We start from the raw sequence: 26,023 nt of genomic DNA on the forward strand, positions 1-26,023 counted from the left end.
TCTGATAACAGAAAGTATACGTACATTTGACTTGACCAATTTCCTTGGTTTAACAATGAAATTGACATTTATATTTGTTTGTTTGTTTAACGCTACCCACAGCAATATTCAAGTTATAAGAAAGCTGTCTGTAAATAATCGAGTCTGGACCAGATGATCCAGTCATTGATATTATGATCATCGATCCACGCAATCGGGACACGATGACACGCATTAACCAAGTCAACGAGCCTGACACCCGATCCCGTTAGTCGCCTCTTACAAGCATGGTCGGATTGCAGAGGGCCAAATCTATCTCGGATCTTCACGGGTTAAATGACATTCATGGAATTATGAGATATCTGGCATACCCCTACCTTCTATTTGTCGGTACACTAGCTGTCCTGTGTCATGTTTCTGTTGTATAGGAATAAGTGTTATTGTTTGTTTATTAATGACGCACACGGCAGTAATCCAACTCAACGGCGACGGCCCGTAAATAGTCGCATGATTGATATTATGAGCAATACAACGTCACCGGCGGGGTACGATGACATCCATAACGGAAATGGACAGCCTCCGTAGTCTAGTGGTAGAGCGCCGTCAGTAGAGCGGAAGATCCGGGGTTCGATCCCCGGCGGCGTCATACCAAAAGACGGTAAAAGATGGTACTTGTTGTTACCCTGTCTGGCGCTCGGCATTAAGGGGCTAAAACAAGGACTGGTTGGCTCAGAGTCAGTATACTGTGTCTGAGTGGGGTATCCATGTTAAACTGCGGCATGGTATCTCAGTGTATAAATAGTCCAGACTAGTACAAGCAGCCACACGCACACACACACGTGCATGCACATCGATATATAAGTGAAATAATCTTGGACGCGACGTTAAACCCAATTTCACCTCACCACCAGACGGAATGAGTTATCTCGTTGCCTATGAGTTGTTTGTAACAGATCATATATAATCTATTATATGGTCTCTGTAAGTATGATAAATATATTTCAAAATTATGCAAATTGCAAAACTTTCGGTCCAGTCTGTGACTATATCCAGAGATCGACCATATATACCGATACAGCAGTAGAAACTAATATTTTTAGTCCACTAGTCCTTATAATGATAACAAATAGCAAAACCCTTTAAATGGCAAATTTCTAATAGTTCTTATATGATACCTTAACTATATTGGGCAGTTTGGTTTAAATGGCCTCCTATGACTAATGTCAGTTACTAAAATCTCTCTCTCTCTCTCTCTCTCTCTCTCTCTCTCTCTCTCTCGCAAATAACTTTAATTTACTACATATACCTTCATAAAAATTATGTTGCACGAAGTGTCTCTTTAAAAGTGACGTGATACACACCAGGCTCCATACAGAGATGGCACCACTCGCTTGCCTTATACCTTCTCAATGTAAAGCAGTTAGCACGCAGAGGAGAGAGTACAACGGACGCCGGCAAACAAGAACTAGGTACCGTCTAATTAAATCACTGAGAAGCGCAATATTAACAGCGCGGATACCAACATAACCAGTTCGAGACACCTGCTGGCGGAAGTAGCAGTCAGTGTACTTGCACACAACAAGAAAAATGGGTGGTCTCTTCGAAATGGACTTTTTGGACGATGTCCGACGCATGAATAAGAGACAGGTTTGTTTACATCGTAATTAATTACAAGGGCTACGCACTCCTGTGACATTAGTATGATCTGGGTGGTATTTGTAGGTGCATCAACTCCACACAAACCGGCATCTGTCCCTTCACACACGTGTAACACACGGATTGGCATATATACAAACATATGGCCGAATTTTGGTGAAACTTTACATATGTTAAGATTTTCTGTCGCTGTTATGTCATTGAACAGTAATGGTGAAATGCATATGGTTTATGAATGTAAGCTGATTGTGATTTGGAACGAAGCGAAGTTCAAATTTGGAGTTTTAGAAACATATGTCACCTAAAGCAGATGGACAGGGAAGTTGAAATCTTAATTAAAATGGCTCAGATCATGCAGATAGTCATTAAGATTTGTTTATGAAGTGATTTGGCATTGTAAATCTTATTGCTTACACTGAACACTAAACACCTTGACATACTGAACACTGTGATACTGATCTATTCGGGTTATAGCTAAAACGGCACCTGGCGAAAATGGCACCGATTGGCGAAACGTAGCCTTGCTTCAAGCAAAAACGACTACTATTGCCTGGCAAAAACGGTTTACATTAGAAATTAGCCTCTACTACAACTATATTCCTACTTAACCTATGTACGCAACTCAACTTATTGTGAAAACATAACATGCCTTGAAGTAAAATAAATGAAATTAAACTCACATGGTCTCTTACAAACACCAATAATTGTGAAAAGTTTACATTAGAAATAAGCCCCCTGAGTCAGCTACTATCACAATGCTCGGTGGTACATGGGCCGATATTGTAAACTGTGATGAAGATGAAAACTGTGAAGAACTATATATAGTCTGGAAAGACATTTAAGGTACTGACATTTACTACAATATCTGACTTACTATCGGACCTACTCCAGTCAAAGTTGGTAGGAGATTATTAAACAGTCATACATAACAGGATATCACATTTAAAGACAATCGGTGCATGAATAAAGAATCTGTCAATTTAGCTATCTCTATATATATTTCATCAACAACCAGACCTGTTCGTCACGGGGGATTCAAATCTGGACTGAGGGCAGGCCAAGGCATGATTTGGATGTTGTGCTGCTGGAGGAAGTCCCTGGTGACTCTGGCAACATAAATCGATTTTATTGTTATTAAAAACAGAGGTGCCGTTTTCGCCCGTCACATAGTAGCCGTTTTCGCCAAATGCTGTGCCGTGAAGAGTGAAGTGAAGAATTCTAACACGCGACGTCCATTAGGTATCACTACATGCACTAAGAGCGCGATGTATTCCTTTCCCCAAGCCCATTTGCACAAGACCCGTGAAGATCCGGGGAAGAATAGGTCTACAGCAACCCATGCTTGCCGTATAAGGCGACTATGCTTGTTGTAAAAGGCGGCTAACGGGATCAGGTGGTCAGGCTCGCTGACTTGGTTGATGCATGTCATCGTATCCCAATTGCATCGATCGATGCTCATGTCAATCACTGGATTGTCTGATTATTTACAGACTGCCGCCATATAGCTTGAATATTGCTGAATGCGGTGTTAAACAACACACAAACAAAAGCAAAAAGTAAACTAGGCCTCGCTGTAGGTGAATTCATAAACGAAACCAATTCATAGCCATGGAGACTTTGTAGCCACTCCCTACTTCTGTAGACAAAACAAATACAATTAAGAAATAGAACTGAATAATGATTTATTACTGATTACATATAAATATTGCTTTATTACGCAGCAAATTATAATTTGCTGCATTATGACATTGCATGGTGTGATATGCAAGTTCTGCCAGTCATCTTTTATAAAGATAGATGCAGAAGCTCTTATAAATCTACTTCTCAACTTGGATCTATGGGTAATGCCTTACTCCACTCACCATCTGTCCTTCTCGACTTGGACTGACTGATGATGTATTTATTTGTTATGAGGAGGGGGGGGGGGGGCACGGGTGGCCAAGTCGTCTAAGGCGCCGCGATTCGCTGTGCAGAGTTGCGTCCCTTGGGCACGCCAGAAACCTATGATTGTGGGTTCGAATCCCGGTTCGCCCCGATTATGTTTCCAGGTTTGTCAGCACCATACCTGTGCTCGTGGGTTTCACCGAAGTGGTAAACGTCTAAGACCTGCATCACTTCGGGCTTTCCTCCGACATTAAGCTGACACGCCGTGATATAACTGGAATACTGTTAAAACGGCGTTAAACCCAACTCACTCACTCACTGTTATTAGGAGGGGGTGTCCTATGTTTGATAACTCTTTCCTAATCCTTTTCTATCAAATCAAAATAATAGTGGAGTAAAATAGTAATTATCATCATTCAATTCCAATATCATGAATATATAAAATGGGTCTACAAATTCACTCCCGGTTTGTTTACAAATTCACCATATTGTGTCTAGCGTTGCTAGTGGCTACGAATTCACCTTTTCCCAGCCTAAGCCTGTATGAACGTGATGAATATCTGTTTGAAATTATTTATGTATGTTTCATGGTTAATGCAAATCTTTTGGTGATAAACACTACAGAATCATAAATGAATAGAAGCTGTGAATATATTATCTAATATTATCTATATATAGAGTAAAGTCAAAACGGCCAAAGTCAAAATGAAAGCGGCCATGAACTTGTTGAAGAAAGTAAAAATCGCCACACAGAAAAAGGAAGACCACAAACTGAATTATTGTGTCACAATAAAAACAGTTAAAAGTGTCCTCATTAGAATCAAGACCCGTAAAGATCCGGGTTAGAATAGGTCTTCATGCTTGCCGTAAAATGTGACTATGCTTGTCGTTAGAGGAAACTTTTGGGATCGGGTGGTCAGGCTCGCTGACTTGGTTGATGCATGTCATCGTATCCCAAATTTGTGGATCGTTGTTCATGATGTCAGTCACTGAATTGTCTGCTCCAGACTCGATTATTTACAGACCGCCGTCATACAGCTGGAATATTGCTGAGTGCGGCGTTAAACAACAAACAAACAAACAAACAAGAAGTTTACAATTACAACCAACCATGAAGATCCGGGGTAGAATAGGTCTTCAGTAACCCATGCTTGTCATAAGATGCGACTAACAGGATTGGGTAGTCAGGCTCGCAGACTTAGTTGATGCATGTCATCGATCTAAATTGCATGGAACAATGCTCATGATGTCAATCACTGGATTGTCTGGTCTAGACTCGATTATTTACAGACTGCCATCATGTAGTTGGAATGTTTCTGAGTGCAGCGTTAAACAACAAACAAGAAATACTGCTGAAGGAGGCAATGAGCCCAACCCACTCACTGCATTATCTAATTTTGTTTCACATTGTCTCATACATCTGTTTTTTGTTTCAGCTGTACTACCAGATTCTCAATTTTGGTATGATAGTGTCCTCGGCCCTGATGATCTGGAAGGGTTTGATGGTTGTGACTGGCAGTGAAAGTCCCATCGTTGTCGTTCTCAGGTGAGTGAGTCTTTCAGCGGTTATTGTTAGTTGTACCACTAGTAGCATTGTTACACCAGAGTGAGTGAGTGAGTGAGTGAGTGAGTATGGTTTTACACCGCTTTTAGCATGTTTAGCAATATTCCAGCAATATCACGGCGGGGGACACCAGAAATGGGCTTCACACATTGTACCCATGTCGGGAATCGAACCCAGGGCTTCAGCGTGATGAGCGAACACTTTAACCACTAGGCTACCCGACCGCCTCTGTTACCAGAACAACCTTGACCTGTGAACTTTGTAGTTCAAGATGGCGTACAGTAAATTTCCCATCTTCTCGAGGCAAGAGAGTTAACCAACTTTAAAAGTCCAGTTTCCACCCTTGCCGAACTAGGCTGGTATTATTGAGATACCTTTTGGCTGGACTAACGAGTCTTTGCATAGTCTAATCAAAATCGCGCACCGAAATCGAAATCCGGTTCGTAAACTATCGTGCAGATTTCGGTCGATTGCAGGATTTGCAAAGCATGTGCACCACCAACTTGTTGTCAGCAGATATTTCCAAATCTTATCATGTTTTTAATCAAGGTGCTCACGTGATTTGATGCATTTCGCGATGTAAGACCCGTTTTATCACAATATAGATCTTGATTATCGATCAGATCGTCCTGACCGGGCGCCACCATTTTGTGTGAAGCACTGGATTGTCTGGTCCAGACTCGATTATTTACAGACCGCCGTCATATAGCTGGAATATTGCTGAGTGCGGCATTAAACAACAAACCAACAACCTTGGACATTGATGTTATTGTGGTGTTCCTTGGACTGATGTTATTGTGGTGTTCCTTGGACTGATGTTATTGTGGTGTTCTTTGGACTGATGTTATTGTGGTGTTCCTTGGACTGATGTTATTGTGGTGTTCCTTGGACTGATGTTATTGTGGTGTTCCTTGGACTGATGTTATTGTGGTGTTCCTGCAGTGGGAGTATGGAGCCGGCGTTCCACCGAGGTGACCTGCTGTTCCTCACCAACTACAAGGAGGAGCCCATCCGTGTGGGGGAGATCGTGGTGTTCAAGGTGGAGGGCCGAGACATCCCCATCGTACACAGAGTCCTGAAAGTGCACGAAAGGTAAGTGATGCTGGTCCTTCTTCATCCTCCAAAATGTACAGGGATCAAGATTTTTTTTGAGCATTGATCATTTACTCACATGTTATCAGTCACACTGGGTAGTGAAAGTGTTCAATATACCTTTAGGGGGCATGGGTGGCGCCGTGATTCGCTGTGCAGAGTTGCGTCCCTTGGACACGCCAGAAACCTATGATTGTGGGTTCGAATCCCGGTTCGCCCCGATTATGTTTCTAGGTTTGTCAGCACCATACCCGTGCTCATGGGTTTCTCTGAAGTGGTAAACGTCTGAGACCTGCATCACTTTGGGCTTTCCTCCCACATTAAACTAACTGGAAAAATGTTATAAGCAGCGTTAAACCCAACTCACTCACTCGCTCAATATACCTTTACACTAATGACAAAACATTTTCCTCAATAATTCTGCTTATAATGTTGTTTCAAGTGACTTGTAATTTATATCTGTTGGTATACTGCCCTAAGTGTGCAAGCCTCAAAGTTATTCTGAACAAAGAGTTACAGTTACAGCCTGTACGACTGATTCCGTCAAAATTATCGTCTGTCTCTTGCTTCCGTGGGATAAACATTTGAACGGAGGAGGCTTTGCACAGTATGTGGGAAACACTGCCATGCAATCTCAACCATATATTAGACATTCCGCTATGTTCGTTTGTTCAGTTTTCAAAATTTTAATCGAGAACTGTGTCAACCTAGTTTTCAAGCGTAGTCTGAAATGGAAGTCGCCAGGTTGAAACGAGTGCAGTAAAGCTTGAGAAAGCTGCTTTCTAATTAGCTGATGTCGACTTCTTGTTAGTCATTACATTGGTCGGTCAAAGTTCGCGGAAGGTCGTTCTGACGTGACCCGTAATGGGATGTCCTCAGATCTTTGTTTAACGGCAGCGAGAACTAAGATCCGATTTTAATGAGATTGGGGGTAGCCAAATGACTACCTTGAAAAATATCTGGCGACTAAATTCCATTGCTACACATATGTAGACACAAAAATATACATTTCTGCTACTAATTGTACCTGCAAATAATTCCTCCTAAAGTCAGAAATGAACCGAAATGCACAAATATTAATGTAATTAGTATTGTATTTTATTGCTTTTTAGTTGATAGTTTATTGGATAAGCAAGGTTCTAATATAATCTAGTAACATTAACTGTGTCATTGTTAGTGGGGGAGGTCGGGTAGCCTAGTGGTTAAAGCGTTCGCTGGTCACACCGAAGACCCGGGTTCGATTCCCGACATGGGTACAATGTGTGAAGCCCATTTCTGGTGTCCTCCGCCATGATATTGCTGGAATATTGCTAAAAGTGGCGTAAAACCATACACACTCACTCACTCACTCATTGTTCGTGTCACAAGTAACAAAACTCAAGTACATTTTCCACTGATATACAATTCCAAGACTAATGCTATGACTTGTACATCTAATAGTTATTTGATAAAAGATAATTTCAAATGCTTTTGGCTACCTACAATATTGGCTTGACTTCTTAATTTAACCACTGGTTACCTGGAAAAAAAAATACTTGTAGCCATATGGCTACTTGGTAAAAATTTAAACTTTGAGGCCTGAAGTGTGTTGCATAGTGCATAAACTAACAACAGCGATATACATGGTAAAATTAACAGTAAGCAAGACGGAGCACCTTCTCTGTGTATGATTTACTGCAGTAAATTCATGTATTTGTGATGCCTGCATTCAAATGGTGAATAAAGATAAATTTGGTGTTGTTAGACTACCATATTCGACGTAATAAGCGCCCACGTCGATATTTGCTAATATATTGGCTAGTGAACAATCCCAATTAGTACCCTTCTGATTGATCAATGTAGACAAGACTTATTTATTTGTGTATAATACAAACCGTGTGTTATATGCACTCTTAATTACGGGCAATTAAATTCAGGAAAAATATATGTCGTGTATAATACGCACAGATTTCTCTTTTGTATCATTTCAGGCTGTAAACATAAACCACAAAATTTGCGATCTTTCACCAAAATTTTATTCTAATAAGAGCCCCCCCGTTTCTAATTTTGAGAGGGGGCACAGTTGGCCCAGTCATCTAAGGCGCCATGATTCGCTGTGCAGAGTTGCACCCCTTGGACACGCCAGAAACCTATGATTGTGGGTTCAACTCCCGGTTCGATTATGTTTCTAGGTTTGTCAGCACCATACCCGTGCTCATGGTTTCTCTGAAGTGGTAAACGTCTGAGACCTGCATCACTTCGGGCTTTCCTCCCACATTAAGCTGACACGCTGTGATATAACTGGAATACTGTTAAAAGTGGCGTTAAACCCAACTCACTCACTCACTCACTCACTCCGAAGTGGTAAACGTCTTAGACCGGCATCACTTCGGGCTTTCCTCCCACATTAAGCTGACACGCTGTGATATGACTTGAATACTGTTAAAAGCGGTGTTAAAACCAAACCCACTCACTAATTTTGAGAGCACCCTGGGCGCTTTTTACGTCGAATACGGTATTGAGTTTTGGAAACTTTTCATGTGCATTTGTACAAAAGCATAAATGTCCATCTGGGCCTAATGAAAATGTCAAGGCAAATACCTACATCAGAGATTCTCAAAGTGACTGTTTAGTGTTTACTCCAAAGATTCAATTAGGGTTGGCATCTCAGCTCACTGAATAAGGGGATGTATCTCTTGTCAAATTAGGACATTTGTGGGATGTCGGTTGTATATTCTGTTAAACAAAACTGTAAAATTTGTTGTCATAAGAGATTTAATGAAGTTGTTTGAACTAGATTTTGTTTTGGTCACTCTGCACTTAACGCCTACAGGGTGGTCGGGCAGCCTAGTGGTTAAAGCATTCGCTTGTCATGCCGAAGACCTGAGATATTGCTGAAATATTGCTTAAGGCCACGTAAAACTATGCTCACTCAGTCACTCACTCACTTTTCAGGGCATTATCATTTGCAGAAGTCTGAGGTCTTCCATTAACCACCCGACGAATGAGGGCAGTTGAAAAGATCAAGGGCCTGAAAAATAGCATTACCGTTATTATAACTAAAATGGATGGAATTTGTTATCAAAAAAAGCTAAACAACCATATTGGTTTGGAAACAGTTACTGCGATCAACACAAATTTCACTGACCCACTTTATGGAAACGTCATAGAACAAACCAGATGACGTATCTATTGAACCTGACGTCACCTTTTCCTATCCCCATGGCTCTATAATGGCCGTCAAGCAATATAGGGGCATTATCAAGTTACAGTGACCTGCTCATTTCCGATAACATGCGGGCGGTATAATGGTAATTCTATCCATTTGAGTTATAATTAGGAGTATCCCCTTTGTGTGACAAATGCAGCAATTCACGCCTGAAAGAGTTCAACATTACCTGTTGGAATGTCGTCGTTATGTTACACTGAAAACATTTCTATAGGGTTCGATTAAAGGGCAATGCTGACATATGTCTTGTTTGTTTGTTGTTTAACGCCGCACTCAGCAATATTCCAGCTAGATGACAGTGGTCTGTAAATAATCAAGTCTGGACCAGACAATCCAGTGATTAACACCATGAGCATCGATCCACGCAATTTGTATACGATGACTTGCATCAATGGAGTCAGCGAGCCTGACCACCCTATCCTGTTAGTTGCCCCCTATCGACAAGCATAGTCGCCTTTTACGGCAAGCATGGGTTGCTGAAGACCTATTCTACCCCAATCTTCCAATGCAATTGAGATGCGTTATCATTCATCAAACAAGTCAGCGAGCCTGACCACCCGATCCCGTTTGTCGCCTCTTACGACAAGCATAGTCGCCTTTTACAGCAAGCATGGGTTGCTGAAGACCAGGATCTTCACATGATAGAAATAGAAAAAAACGTTAAATGTAAATATATGTATCGCTTTTGAGTCAACACGTTGTCACACTAACATGTTTGTTGTTATCAGACAAGACGGCACAGTGAGGTTCTTGACCAAGGGAGACAACAACTCGGTGGATGACCGAGGCCTGTACGCCCCGGGACAGCTGTGGTTGGAGAAGAAGGACGTGGTGGGCCGAGCCCGAGGGTGAGTTCACGTCACTGAATGATCTCGTGAAATAAGGTGAGGTGAGGTGGAATGGGGTTTAACGTCGCGTCCAAGATTATTGCACTTATATAGCCATGTGCGTGTGTGTGTGTGTGGTGTGGTGTGGTGTGGTGTGGTGTGGTGTGGTGTGTGGTGTGGTGTGTGTGGCTGCTTGTACTAGTCCGGACTGATGCCGATTGATAGTGCTAGCTCACTGAGATACCATGCCACAGTTTAACATGAATACCCCACTCAGACACAGTATATTGCGCACAGGCAACAAGTCAGATGAAGTTAAGCAAAGTCGGTCTCGGAGAGTAGTTGGATGGGTGACCACGTTCAGCAGCTTGACTGTCCTGCCCCACTTAAGCACATGTACCACATGTGGTGTCTACTTAGGCAAGTGACTTTGTTCGAAATGTGCCTCTGTTCACCCAGCAGCGAGTGGGTACCCGGTAGGATGAGATGGTAATGTGGCTGTCAACCTTCTAGCGCCTCACAGGCAGCTTGGGTTGTATACTCCCCAGGGAGCTGAGAATGAAAATCGAGTGCTCACTGATCCATTGACTTGGTGAATGGAATCTGGCATATTATAAATGCACAATTATTATTATAATTATTATTATTATTATTATTATTATTATTATTATTATTACAGTCTTAAAAATTTGTCATAGCTACTTGTGGTGCTTCGATTGAGCTTGGAAATTCCAGCCTAGCTCGGCAAGTGTGGAAACTGAACATTTATAGTCAGTTAGCTCCCTTGCCTCGGGAAGATAGATCTTGGCTTCAATGAAGGAAAGCCTTTTCATTCCTTGTCCCACTTTCACTCAACATTGAAGTTCATGCGCTGTTTCTTTGTTTCAGATTTGTGCCGTACGTCGGCATAGTAACAATATTGATGAACGATTATCCAAAATTTAAGGTATGTATAAGACACAGAATTGTGAAAAGAGATACTTAATTTACAAATACTTGCTTGGCTCCTGAGAGTTTCTAGGGCTTCGGTCCTGCCCTACAATGAAGCACGTGTAGCCTTGCTTGGTGTCTCCTTAAGCAAGTGATTTTGTTGGAAATCTGCCTCTGTTCACCCAGCAGTAGATGGGTACCCGGTAGGATGTGACTGTACTGTTAACCTGCCTCAGGCAGTTTGGGTTGTATACTCCCCAGGGAGCTGAGAATGAAAAACCAAGTGCAGACTGATCCACTGGCCGGGCAAACAAATACAGTGTTTCGATGCTGTACAATTTATGGTTTGGCCGGGCAAACAAAATTACAGTTGTTATTTAAGCTGGAATATTGGAAATTGTGGCGCAAAACAATCTTCACTCACTTATGTAACAGATTAAGAGTCAACTGTTGTAATAGAAGAGAGGAGGGATCTGTTAACAAAAATGGTGGAAAAGAAATTGTCCAGAGGTTTTACAGGTTATGCAGGGGTAGATTTAACAACACATTTGTATGTAGCCAGCACAATCTCAGTAAAATCAGATCTTAGTTCTAGCAACCGCTAAAAAAGATCTGAGGACATCCCATTAGGGGTCATGTCAGAACAACCTTTCATCCGACCAATCAGAACGTCACTTACCAGATCATGAAAGTGACAGTCAGAATATGATTTCTAATCATGCAACCTCGAAAACTTTATGGAAGATAGTTACGGGCTTAACGACTGAATCTATACAATCTAGACCATATATTAGCCATTCGAGAATGTTCTTTTGTTCAGGTTTAAATATTTTTAAACGAGAATTTGTCAAAATATGTTTCGAAGCGTAGTCGCCAATTTGAAATTAGTGCCTTAAAGCACGAGAAAGCTGCCTTCTGATTGGCTAAGGTCGACTTCTTGCCAGTAATTCCATTGGTCGGTCAGAGTTCGCGAAAGGCGGTCTGACGTGACCCGTAATGGCAAGTCCTCAGATCTTTGTTGAGCGGCAGCGAGAACTAAGATCTGATTGTAATGAGATTGGTAGCCAGCAGTGCTTGCTCCTTTCAACAAACTAACTGACCCGAAACTAGATGCTAGAGGCCATGACCGAGTTACCCAGGGAGATTGCACTCTGAGATATATCTTGGCTTCCATATGCTTCATTTTGTGGCGACCGCCTCCATGGTCTAGTGGTAGAGCGTCCGCCAGGTGAGCGGAAGGTCTGGGGTTCAATCCCCAGCTGTGTCATACCAAAAGATGTTAAAGATGGTACTTGTTGTTACCCTGTCTGGCGCTCGGCATGAAGGGGCTAAAACAAGGACTGGTCGGCTCGGAGTCAGTATACTGTGTCTGAGTGGGGTATTCATGTTAAACTGCGGCATGGTATCTCAGTGAGCTAGCACTAGCTCGGCATCAGTCCGGACTGATACAAGCAGCCACACACCCCATTTCACCTCACCTCATTTTGTGGCAATTTCCACCTAGATGAAGCCCGTGAAGATCCGGGGTAGAATAGGTCTTCAGCAACCCATGCTTGCCATAAAAGGCAACAATGCTTGTCGTAAGAGGCGACTAACGGGATCGGGTGGTCACGCTTGCTGACCTGGTTGATGCATGTCATCGATCCCAATTGCGTGGATCGATGTTCATGTTGTCAATCACTGGATTGTCTGGTCCAGACTCAATTACTTACAGACCACCGTCACATAGCAGGAATATCGCTGAGTGCGGTGTTAAACAAAAAACAAACTAACAAAAAAAGCCAAGATGATCTTTGAGTTTACAGCTCACACAACTCATCCCCCCAATCATTTTCTCATCGAAATTACATGATTAACGAGCAGTGCCAAAATTAAAAAATAAACAAACACAAAGAAGGGGAGAAATTTTGACAAGCCAGACAGGCCTTCTGCTTTTTGTTTCAGCAAGCCTTTCGTAATTTTACGGGGCCACGGGTGGCCCAGTCGTCTAAGGCGCTGCATTTGCTGTGCAGAGTTGCGTCCCTTGAACACGCCAGAAACCTATGATTGTGGGTTCGAATCCTGGTTCACCCCGATTATGTTTCAAGGTTTGTCAGCACCATACCAGTGCTCGTGGGTTTCACCGAAGTGGTTAACGTCTGAGACCTGCATCACTTCAGGCTTTCCTCCCACATGAAGCTGACACGCCGTGATATAACTGGAATACTGTTAAAAGCGGCGTTAAACCCAACTCACTCACTCACTCATAATTTTACTTGCCAATGGGAAGCAGTTAAATTGACCCCTGTTTTGTGTTTAATGTCCCTAAAACATTGCTTGATGGTCACTGATGATCATGTTGATGTCATTTTGAGATGATGTTCATGTCATGATATTCCTTTCTTCTTCTTTCAGTATGCTATTTTAGCATGTCTTGGGATCTTCGTGTTGATACATCGAGAATGATCACGTGACCTCATCAGCCAATCACCAGTTATTTCATCTCGTTGAGGCGTGTGTGGATGTAACCGTTTCTATGTTCAACAATGCTGCTACATGACTTGTTATCGACAGCCTGGATTGGAAATTTTATGTTTAATCTTAAGTTTGAGTAATCATGAACTGCTTGCTTGATTGATACACATCATGACGTTAGTGTGAATGGGTAAATATTTAACGTATTTGACGTATGTTTTGCCAGAGGTGTCCTCCCATTGCTACACATGCTATTTGTCACGCGCTATTTGTCACACAAACCTTAAAACTACAAAGGACCGGGTTGACAAAACGGACAATCCCCTAGCTCTAACCGGACTGTTAGTGTAGAGGGGGCAAGGGTGGCCCAGTCTCTAAGGCGCCGCGATTCGCTGTGCAGAGTTGTGTCCCTTGGGCACGCCAGAAACCTATGATTGTGGTTTGAATCCCGGTTCGCCCTGATTATGTTTCTAGGTTTGTCAGGACCATATCCTTGCTTGTGGGTTTCACCAAAGTGGTAAACATCCAAGACCTGCATTATTTCGGGCTTTCCTCCCACATCAAGCTGACACGCCATGATATAACTGGAATAATGTTAAAAGTGGCGTTAAACCCAAGTCACTCACTCACTCACTGTTAAAATACCATAATCCAGACAAAACACACTAGATTGTTTGTCCAGACTTGGTTATTTACAGACCTCTGTCATATAGCTTGAATATTGATGAGTGCGGCGTTAAACAACAAACAAGAACCAGATTGTTAAGAGCATCTTTATATGTTTATCAATTCATCACTATACATATATTACAATATGTTGAATATTGAAATGCAGTTACATATTACATAATTGCAGATCATGTGGGCTAATTCATCACTATTCATCACTATATTATTTTACAATACTTGAATATTGATATACAGTGACGTGTTACATTTTTTTGTCTGTCTGGGTTAAGCAGATGACCAAAAGCATCCTAGTACTGGAGCAGGTCTTTTAGGCATCTGACCGCCTCCGTGGTCTTGTGGTAGAGCGTCCGCCTGGAGAACAGAATGTCCAGGGTTTGATCGCCGGCCGCGTCATACAAAAAGACGTAAAAAGATGGTACTTGTTGTTACCCTGTCTGGCACTTGGCATTAGGGGCTAAAACAAGGACTGGTCGGCTCGGAGTCCGTATACTGTGTCTGAGTGGGGTATTCATGTTAAACTGCGGCATGGTATCTCGGCATCAGTCCAGACTAGTACAAGCAGCCACACACACACATGCACGTCGCTATATAAGTGCAATAATCTTGGCAGGACGTTAAACCCAATTTCACCTCACCTCTCCTCTTTTAGGCATCTGGTGCAGTCTTATTAGTAAGTGGGATTATGCCATTACAATATTCCAGCAATATGACGGCTTCCTGTAAATAATGGAGTCTGGACCAGACAATCCAGTGATTGACAACATGAGCATCGATCCACACAATTGGGATCGATGACATGCATCAACCAAGTCAGCGAGCCTGACCTCCCGATCCCGTTAGTCGCCTCTGACGACAAGCATAGTCTCCTTTCACGGCAAGCATGGGTTGCTGAAGACCTATTCTACAGGATCTTCACAGGTCACTAAAGTAGGTGTTGTCTAACTTGACCACCATATTCACTGTGTGACAAATGGCAACATCGGAGTGTGTGACAAATGGCATGTGTGACTAATGGGAGAGACCTTGCAATATGACCCTAAAGTTAGAGTAAGCAAAAAAATGACATCTTCTTGAGGCAAGGGAATTAACTGACTATGAAAGTCCAGTTTCCATCCCTTCCAAACTAGGTTGGAATTATGGAGTTATATTTTGGCGTTATTGACGAGTCTGTGCAGTCCAGTCAAAATCGTGTAACAAAATCAACATCCGGTTCATCAACTGCTGTGCAGATTTCGGTCGATTATGGATTTGTAAAGCATGTGTACTATTAAAATGCCATGAACATTAATTTTCCAAATCTTTTTTCGTTTTTACTCATGGTGCAATTCACAATGTAAGACCAGTTTTATTACAATATAGATCTTGATTATCACTCAGGTCCTCTTGACTTTTTGTTTGAAGCAAATGCAAGTGATATGAGAGGTAGAATCTGATTGGTCAATAGGAGAGACATTGAAGGGACGTAAGTCATAATATCCAATGGTGGCGCTACGATCAAGTCCAGACATTCAAGCGTAGTCTAGTTCGGCAAGGGTGGAAACTGGACTTTTATTGTCAGATAACTCCCTTGCCTCGGGAAGATGGAAAACTTAGTAGTGCTTGAAGAACACATATTAAGTGGCATTTAGAAGCTATAGCATCCGTGAAGACTGGGTGGACGTCTTTGTTCTTTCAGTGTAATGTTTCCATACAATGATTGTACCTTCATCAATGACTTGTACTCAAATGTTGTATTGGAAGAGTAAGGGAGTTAACTGTCTTCATTGAACAACTTGAATCACACTTGCTAGAACTTAAAATTTGCCAGAGCCTAGTGCTCTTTCCTTTAGTTGTAGGAAAAGTCAAGGAGAGAAATCATTTGATTTGAATTACATTTTAAAAAAAGTTTGAAATATGGTGGTTTGGGAAGAAAAGCTGTGTATCTCTTCCTTGTTAGAATGATATCCCTTTAACGATTCAAGGATGGAAATACCGGAGAATAGGTGCGTAATGATACGGAAGGCCATGATACGATACCTACCTTGATACACTAGTCATGATACGATACATATCTCGATACACATGAAAAAAGTCCTGAACTGAAATTCTCGTCATTAAATGCTCATGTATTACAGATGGGTGAAAAGTTGAAGACAGACTGTATCTTCTTTTTAACTGTTCTGGGTCTGTCCCAAAAAGTCCCGAAATGATCCCAAACAGCTGATATGAAGGACGAGGATGCCTTTTCAGCTCACATTTATTCCTATATCTTTGGTCTTCGCGATAAGGCTGAAATATTGCCGATGTGACACTAAACATTAACTCACTCTCTCCTATTTCTTTGGGGTTATTCTTTCATTAAAATAAAAATAAGTATTTTGTATCATCATGTATCGTGATACACAGGACTATGTATCGTATCAAAGGCCACATATTCGGGTGCATCAGAGTTATGGAGTATTGATTCGCAGTTACATGACGACTTAATTGAAGATGGTTCCAAGGTTGTCATGGTAACGAGATGAAGATAGTCTTCTGGCTTGAAGCCCTATGGTGAAGGTGATGCTATTCTGGGCGAGAAGACTGTTTTGTTGTATGTCTGATCATGTGTGTGGAGGGAGCCAATTTAATGTTGTATTTTATTTTTCTTAAACAGACTGTTCAAGCCTTCTGTTGCATTTACTGATATAACAGTAACTGGATGTCTACATAATCTGTGGGGCGGGTAGCCTAGTGTTAAAGCGTTCGCTCGTCACAAAGACTCGGGTTTGATCCTCGACATGGGTACAAATTGTGAAGCCCATTTTTGGTGTCCCCCGCCGTGATATTGCTGGAATATTGCTAAAAGCAGCGTAAAACCTTACTCACTGCGTAATCTGTAACAATGGTTAAAAGGCCCCAGCCACCATCACACGGCGTAAATAGTAACAAAACAAAAATCAGGCAATGAATGTTTAGATGCCTGACACCTAGTCCTGTGACAAGTGTGACATCAAATGAGAATTCTAAAAAAAATTATAAAAGAAATAGACTTATTCAATAATGATATTTGACAACCTGCTTATTATTCTCTTTGAATGACAATCTGTTATTTAGGAAAAGGATGGTGATTGTTTCAAACTGTGCTGGGAAGTGGGGTAGCCTCCAGGATAATGCGTTCTCTCATCACGCTTAATGCCTGGGTTTGATTCCAATGGATACAATGTGTGAAGCCAATTTCTGGTGTCCGTGATATTGCTGGAATATTGCAAAAAGCGGCATAAATCTATCTCTCTCACTCACTCCCTCATTTGGCTAAGATGATATATGCTCAAATGAATCCATAATTGATTAAATTTGATATATATTTTTTCATTGGTCACCTCGTTGACCTCTATTTCCTGAAGCCATTTTGTTTGTTTGTTTGTTTGTTTGTGTTGTTTGTCATTCATTGTGGTAGTGGTGTACTAGCAGTCATTCTTTCATCAGTTTGTTCACTGCTGAGTTAGCAAGTTATTGTTTTAACTTAAGATCTGATATGTTATCAGTTTGTTGTCAACCAAGATTTAAGTTGTGACATTTGCATTTTGTTTGGCAGGATTTAATGTTAAACACAGGTCTGTGTGTGTCCGCCTGGAAAACAGTTGTCCTTTGGGATCCAAACAGGGATCGGAAATTGACAGTTGTTCAAACTAGGTTTAACAAATACCATATTCGACGTAATTAGCGCCCCGCTCTTATAAGCGCCCACGGCAATGATAGCAATATTGGCTAGTAAACAATCCCAATTAGCACCCCTTCCGATTGAGCAGTGTACACACGACTTATTTATTCGTGTATAATACGCACTTGTGTGTTTTATGCACCCTTAATTATGGGCAATTAAGTCTGGAAAAATATATCTGTCGTGTATAAACATCTCAGCCTGTCAGCATAAACCCCGAAATTTACGATCTTTCAACTTTCAGTTTTTTTTAACCAAAATGATATTCTAATAAGAGCCCCCTATTTCTAATTTTGAGAGCGCCCTGGGCACTTATTACGTTGAATACGGTATACCAATTTAGGCTTGCAACAAGTGGCACAGAAATGAATTGCAGAAAATCTGCTGTAGCCAACACAGCAATTTTCACGCTTTTTTCATAAATATGTTTTTATTTTCTGTGTTTATATTAATGTTAATCAAAATTAAACGATTTTCTTTAGAAATTGGACAATTTGGATTTATGATCATGATTTTCATTTCATTCGTCATTAGTCCAGCGGCCAGTGTAGTTCTTGAACGCCGCTATGTGGACGTTCTGAACTTGTTGCCTGCCGCTGGCTGATGACCTGTGTTAAACAAAAGGTACTTGAAGAAAATGTCTGACGATGGAACATTATGAATGAATATCATTGTTATCAACTTATCGTACACTCATGCTTTGTACATTGTTCATCAGTCATATCTATGACAAAATGTTACATCAATAAAAATACTAAATTTTGTTACTGAGTTGACTGTCTGTTGCCAAGGTACAGATGATTGACTCCAGACACAAATCCTGTAGGGAGAAGAGTGAGTGAGTGAGTTTGGTTTTACGCCGCTCTTAGCAATATTCCAGCAATATCACGGCGGGGGACACCAGAAATGGGCTTCACACATTGTACCCATGTCGGGAATCGAACCCGGGTCCTCGGCATGACGAGCGAAAGCTTTAACCACTAGGCTACCCGACCGCCCCTGTAGGGAGAAGACCAACTGATATTCAGTCATAAAAAACAAACTGACATTAAACAACACATTATCGGTATTGGCAGTCGTATGTGTACAGAATTGTCGTGGTGGTACACTACGCATATACTCTTCTAGTGTGCAAGAGGGGACACGGGTGGCCCAGTCGTCTAAGGCGCCGCGATTCGCTGTGCAGAGTTGCGTCCCTTAGGCGAGCCAGAAACCTATGATTGTGGGTTCGAATCCCGGTTCGCCCCGATTATGTTTCTAGGTTTGTCAGCACCATACCTGTGCTCGTGGGTTTCACCGAAGTGGTAAACGTCGGAGACCTGCATCACTTCAGGCTTTCCTCCCACATTGAGCTGACACGCTGTGATATAACTGGAATACTGTTAAAAGCGGCGTTAAACCAAACTCACTCACTCACTCTAGTGTGCACAATTTAGTTGGTTTATTATATACTTCAGTGTGAAAGACTGAGTTTTCTGAAGTTGAGAAAAGGGATATTTTCATTGTGCCAAATAGGGTGAATTTACGTTTCAAGGTTTTACATTTGTAATGAAATATTTAATTTTCCGGAAGACAACAACACAAAAAGTATAAAATAAATATGATGCAAATACGCCACTCGTGAAAATATCTCCTTTCTACTTGGCACTCGATGAGTGAGTGAGTGAGTTGGGTTTAACGCCGATTTAAACAGTATTCCAGTTATGTCACGGCGTGGGAGGAAAGCCCGGAGTGATGCAGATCTCAGACGTTTACCATTTCGGTGAAATCCACGAGCACGGGTATGGTGCTGACAAACCTAGAAACATAATCGGGGCGAACCTGGATTCAAACCCACAATCACAGGTTTCTGGCGTGGCCAAGGTACGCAACTCTGCACAGCGAATCGCGGCGCCTTAGACGACTGGGACACCCGTGCCCCCCGTCACTCAATGAGAGGAACATGATATTTCACTCGATATATCCTCTATATATTTTGCTATTTTTCTACTAAAATTATGAAATGTTCACTAGCCGTACGCACGTGTTTCCTTCTTTTCGGGTGTCATCCGTTTCAAGATGGAGGGTGTGATTCAGATCTGCCGTTTAACGATTCAATACCGTGCTGTAGCCAAATTATTTTTCAAAAGCCACATCTTTCTTGTTAAACAACATTTGAATAGCTCTGGTAGTTACGGGTGGGTCGTTCTTTCAAAGGCGAAACGACCCGTGAAGATCCGGGGTAGAATAGGTCTTCAGCAACCCATGCTAGCCGTAAAAGGCGACTATGCTTGACGTGAGAGGCGACTAACAAGATCGGGTGGCCAGGCTCGCTGACTTGGTTGATGCATGTCATCGATCCCAATTGCATGGATCGATGCTCATGATATTAATCACTGGATTGTCTGGTCCAGACTCGATTATTTACAGACCGCCGTCATATAGCTGGAATATCGCTGAGTGCGGCGTTAAACAACAAACAAAACAAAAAAATCAAAGGCGAAACGGAATATTCTGAGGGAGAGAGATGACCACAAGGTTTGTAATGTCCGGACTCTTTTCTGAATATACTTTGATGTTTATGTTTACGTTTAGTCACTCACGTCCATGTAGGTGTCAACGCACGTGACACGAACATACGTATGTATCGTACGTATCAAAGTAATCTGTCATTTCTTAAGCCGAGGTTACTTCCAGAAATGACCCGTGAACTCCGGGTTCAATTTGATCTTCAGCAACTTACTGCATTCTACCACGCATGCACGCACGCATGCACGCACGCACGCACGCACGCACGACCCGTGAAAATCCGGGTAAGAAAGGTCTTTGGGTGGTTACGCTCGCAGACTTGGTTGATGCAAGTCATCGTATCCCAATTGATCGATGATCGTGATGTCAATCACTGGACTGTCTGGTCCAGACTCGATGATTTACAGCTTGAATATTGCTGAGTGCGGCGTTAAACAACAAACAAACAAACACAATCTTAGAAGGATATTTTGAGTGTACCTTTTACTGGCAAATGCGTAAAAATATCCATCCACTAGACATTCGTAAACAACATGGATTTGAACGTGCCAATTTCTCTCGACTGCAGGATTTGAAAAGCATGTGTACCGTCAACAGGGCGTCGACAGATATTTTGCAAATCTTTTCATGTTCTTAATCACGATGATCAAGAGGTTTGATGCATTTCGCGGGGTAAGACTCGTTTTTTACAATATAGATCTTGATTATCGATAAGATCGTCTTGAAGCAAATGCAAGTGATATGAGAGGTGGAATCTGATTGGTCAACAGGCGGAACATAGAAGGGGCAAAACTCGTAATAGCCACTGGTGGCGCTACGATAAGGCCCAGTAATTCCAGCCTAGTTCGGCAAGGGTGGAAACTGGACTTTTAAAGTCGGTTTACAGCTTGAATATTGCTGAGTGCGGCGTTAAACAACAAACAAACAAACACAATCTTAGAAGGGTATTTTGATTGTATCTTGGACTGCCAAATGCGTAAAAATATCAATCCACTTCATCTATTTGATATCAGTATATTATTATATTCGCTGGGACATATCGACATCTGCTATGTCAATAACTGTCACATAAGGACATGAACCCACCCATTCACTGACAAGCCTTCTCATTATCAAACATATCATCATGTATGCGCCATGTCCAAATGCCCGGCAGAATCGCCTCAATATCTGATGGCCCAAGGCCAAGTACAGCCATTCATTGTTTCCTGTGTCTGAATGACCCGCCTACGTTCAGAGTGAGTGAGTGAGTGAGTGAGTTGGGTTTAACGCCGCTTTTAACAGTATTCCAGTTATATCACGGTGTGTCAGGTTAATGTGGGAGGAAAGCCCGAAGTGATGCAGGTCTCAGACGTTTACCACTTCGGTGAAACCCACGAGCACAAGTGCAGCCATTCATTGTTTCCCGTGTCTTAATAACCCGCCTACGTTCAGAAAAATGGTCAATTGGCTTCGATAAAAAATAACCCTTGCTTGTGATACTGCCAAAAGAACGTTTAAATTCCATGGAGTGAGTATGGTTTTACGCCGCTTTTAGCAATATTCCAGCAATATCACGTCGGGGGACACCAGAAATGGGCTTCACATATTGTACCCATGTGGGGAATCGAACCCGGGTCTTTGGTGGACGAGCGAACGCTTTAACCAAGAGGCTACCCGACCGCTCCTTAAATTCCATGGAGACTTGGCTCGGGAGTCTTGGTGACCTGGAACATGGTTTAATCAATTTACATTGTATATATGATGTAAGGAGTGAAATGGGGTTAACGTCAGGTTTAAGATTATTGCATTTATATAGTGACCGTGCATGTGTGTGCGTGTGTGCGTGTGTGCGTGTGTGTGCGCGTGTGTGCGTGCGCGTGTGTATGTGCGTGTGCGGACTATTGCCTGTTTTAAAATGCTAGCCCATTGATAAAATATGCCACTGTTTAACATGGATACCCAACTCAGACACAGTATACCAACTCCATTCCAGTCCTAGTTCTATCCCCTAAATGCCGAAAGGAGGCAGGGAAACAACAAGTGTCATCGTTTAACTAAAAATGGGTGTGAAACAATACACATTTTCATTCATTTCTGGTTAGGTGAGGTGAAATGGGGTTTAACGTCGCGTTCAAGATAATTGCACTTATATAGCGACGTGTGTATGTTTGTGTGTATGTGTGTTTGTGTGTGTTTGTGTGTGTGTGTGTGTGTGTGTGTGTGTGTGCGTGCGTGCGTGGGGCTGCATGTACTTGTCCAGACTAATGCTGATTTTATAGTGCTAGTCCAGTGAGATGCCGCAGTTTAACATGAATGCCCCACTCAGACACAGTATACTGACACCGGGCCGACCAGTCCTTGTTATATCCCCTTTATGCCGACCGCCAGGCAGGGAAACAACAAGTATCATCTTTTAACTACACAAACGTGCGCGTGAGCTTATGTGTGCGCATTTTATCGGCCACTAAGTCAAGACATACATTCTGAAAGGAGCCGGACGTTGGAGTACAATATTTCGGTGTGAAACGTTTTCAAGTAGTTTGGAGAAACTAATTATCTTTCTTCAAAAGAAATCATATAAACGAACTTCAAAGTTAAACCTCATCAACATCTGTATGTTCGTGACCATGAAACAGTTTTGTCCTCTCCTCGCCTAACCTGATACCTATCGAGGTGATGGATTCGCTGCCTCCATACAAGCACCTCCCGTGCCCCGATAGTTCAGCCTCTGTCGCCATGCCTGCCAAACGTGTCTCCTTTCTGACTCTGGTCGCAATAACCCTCCTCTGTGGACTTGGTACAGCCGACGGTATGTATTTTGTGTGTGTTTGTTTTAGATGTGTTTGTTTGTTTAACGCCGCACTCAGCAATATTCCAGCTATATGACGGCGATGTGTAAATAATCGAGTCCAGACAATCCTGTGATTGATATCATGAGCATCGACACGCAATTGGGATACGATGACATGCATCATCAACCAAGTCAGCGAGCCTGACCACCCGATCACGTGAGTCGCCTTTTACCACATGCATGTGTTGCTGAAGACCTATTAAAACCCGGATGTTCCCGGGTCTATCTTTTTTATATTCAGGTACCTCAAACGCGTATATTTTTCTGCACACAAATAATAAATGCAACTTATGAACATAAAATGTGTGTGTTTGTGTTTGTGTGTGTTACTCAGCAATCAGCAAATATCCAAGCGACATGCATCCACCAAGTCAGCGAGCCTGACCACCTGATCCCGTTAGTCGTCTCTTGACAAGCATAGTAGCCTTTTACTGCAAGCATGTGTTGCTGAAGACCTTTTACTCCCCGGATCTTCACGTGTTGTGTGTGTGTATGTGTGTGGCGATCGGTAGAATGCAGTATTGTATCCATGTAGTCATTGTCTTATCAACTTGTCTTTTGATATCAAATATATAAACACCATTCCATACAGTCTTAACCTCCAAGGTTTTACGATTCGCCGATAAATACGGGAAGAACACTGGATCAGTGATGACTGAACATGACAACGCCAGAAGCTAATTTGCTTATCATGTGACCGGATTGTTTATAAATGCGTTTATTCTGAAATCACAGATGAGAATCATAAGTAATGTGTTTAATTGAATGGGAAAGATGTGATGAATCGTCAGAGGCGGAGGTTTTCATGTGACTGCAACTCTGGGCAGGATAGTGCTGGACCCGTGAAGATTCCGGGGTAGAATAGGTCTTCAGCAACCCATGCTTGCCGTAAAAGGTGACTATGCTTGCCGTAAAAGGCGACTAACGGGATCGGGTGGTCAGGCTCGCTGACTTGGTTGATGCATGTCATCGATCCCAATTGCGTGGATCGATGCTCATGATATTAATCACTGCATTTTCTGATCCAGACTCGATTATTTACAGACCGCCGTCATGTAGCTGTAATATTGCTGAGTGCGGCGTTAAACAACAAATCAACCAACCAATCAACCAGGATAGTGCCGGGTCGTTTTATTTTTATCGCTGAGCCTGCTGGTACCATGCTTATGAATAAACAGGGGACACGGGTGGCCCAGTCGTCTAAGGCGCCGCGATTCGCTGTGCAGAGTTGCGTACCTTGGGCACGCCAGAAACCTATGATTGTGGGTTCGAATCACGGTTCGCTCCGATTATGTTTCTAGGTTTGTCAGCACCATACCCGTGCTCGTGGGTTTCACCGAAGTGGTAAACGTCTGAGACCTGCATTACTTCGGGCTTTCCTCCCACATTAAGCTGACACGCCGCGATATAACTGGAATATTGTTAAAAGCGGCGTTAAACCCAACTCACTCACTCACTATGAATAAACAATTGTTGTTTCTCTACCTGGTTGAGATAAGAACTGTTTTTTCATGTGAACAATTGACTTGCCTTTGCATGCGTTTGTGATGGTGCCACTGGTGGGGCAGGATACGCTCACCTTTCGTGAACACCTGGTGTCATCACTTTGTGATAGTAACTCATGAACATAGTCGGAATCGTACAATGGCTTTTGGATTATGAAAATGGTTTTATCTCTTCTATTAGTGAGTGAGTGAGTTGGGTTTAACGCCGCTTTTAACAGTATTACAGTTACATCACGGCGTGTCAGCTTAATGTGGGAGGAAAGCCCGAAGTGATGCAGGTCTAAGACGTTTACCACTTCGGTGAAACCCACGAGCACGGGTATGGTACTGACAAACCTAGAAACATATTCGGGGCGAACCGGGATTCGAACCCAAAATCATAGGTTTCTTGCGTGCCCAAGGGACGCAACTCTGCACAGCGAATCGCGGCGCCTTAGACGACTGGGCCACCCGTGACCCCATCCCTTGTATTAAGAAACCTGACTTGTGTTGCGTTTCAGAGTGCTTGTATAGATGTCGACAGGACCCTTGTATGATGGCGAAGGCTGCTGGAGGATGTCTGCTACACCCAACGGCAGAGTGTCGGTAACTATAAATCACTGTATCATTATAGAATACGCTGGGGACACCCATTGAATACAAACCAATCATATTCCAATCAAATACAAAACAATTACCATCAACTTCATTGATTACGAACAGATCTATCCGATCGTATTTATTAAGAGTTTAAAAAATTAATCGGGAATATACCAATTCGCGTGCAATCTGTTTTAACAGAAACTATTTTAACAATTACGATGATTCTTTACATGAATGCTTGTTACAGAGTATGACATTGAGATGCTGTCCCCTCACTTTAACCCAGGCACATGACACAGCCGCCCCTCCATAGCTGATGAGTAAAGACGGCCGTGATGAGACATGACATTCCCTCGTCAAACCATCAATACTGTCTTAAGATTGCCTTGATGAAACAAACAAACAAACAAAGAAAGATGACTAACGATTTCCTTGATGAGACATGACATTCCCTCGTCAAACCATCAATACTGTCTTAAGATTGCCTTGATAAAACAAACAAACAAACAAACAAAGATGGCTAACGATTTCCTTGATGAGACAACATTCCCTCTTTACGACAACAAACAAACAAACAAACAAAGATGACTAAAGATTTCCTTGATGAGACCTAACATTACCTCGTTGCG

The 26,023-nt window shown here is 42.3% G+C and overlaps 1 protein-coding gene across 1 annotated transcript; it reads left to right on the top strand.

Moving 5' to 3' along the window:
* Window positions 1–1,505: 1,505 nt before the first annotated feature.
* LOC124112898 (signal peptidase complex catalytic subunit SEC11A) lies at window positions 1,506–14,054 on the top strand. Its single transcript, XM_046473078.2, has 6 exons — window positions 1,506–1,626; window positions 4,956–5,065; window positions 6,026–6,175; window positions 10,112–10,231; window positions 11,099–11,156; window positions 13,535–14,054. The coding sequence occupies exons 1-6, from the start codon at window positions 1,567–1,569 to the stop codon at window positions 13,583–13,585; spliced, it is 549 nt and encodes a 182-aa protein (XP_046329034.1). The 5' UTR covers window positions 1,506–1,566; the 3' UTR covers window positions 13,586–14,054.
* The last annotated feature ends 11,969 nt before the right edge of the window (window positions 14,055–26,023 follow it).

The sequence above is a fragment of the Haliotis rufescens genome, unplaced genomic scaffold, assembly GCF_023055435.1.
Source record: "Haliotis rufescens isolate VD_foot unplaced genomic scaffold, xgHalRufe1.0.p SCAF_14, whole genome shotgun sequence".
NCBI classification, from domain to species: Eukaryota; Metazoa; Mollusca; class Gastropoda; order Lepetellida; family Haliotidae; genus Haliotis; species Haliotis rufescens.

Coding starts and splice junctions, on each gene's coding strand:
- LOC124112898 (XM_046473078.2), top strand. CDS start 1,567: ATGGGTGGTCTCTTCGAAATGGACTTTTTGGACGATGTCCGACGCATG. Junction 1,627..4,955: donor GACGCATGAATAAGAGACAG/GTTTGTTTACAT, acceptor TTTTTGTTTCAG/CTGTACTACCAGATTCTCAA. Junction 11,157..13,534: donor ACGATTATCCAAAATTTAAG/GTATGTATAAGA, acceptor TTCTTCTTTCAG/TATGCTATTTTAGCATGTCT.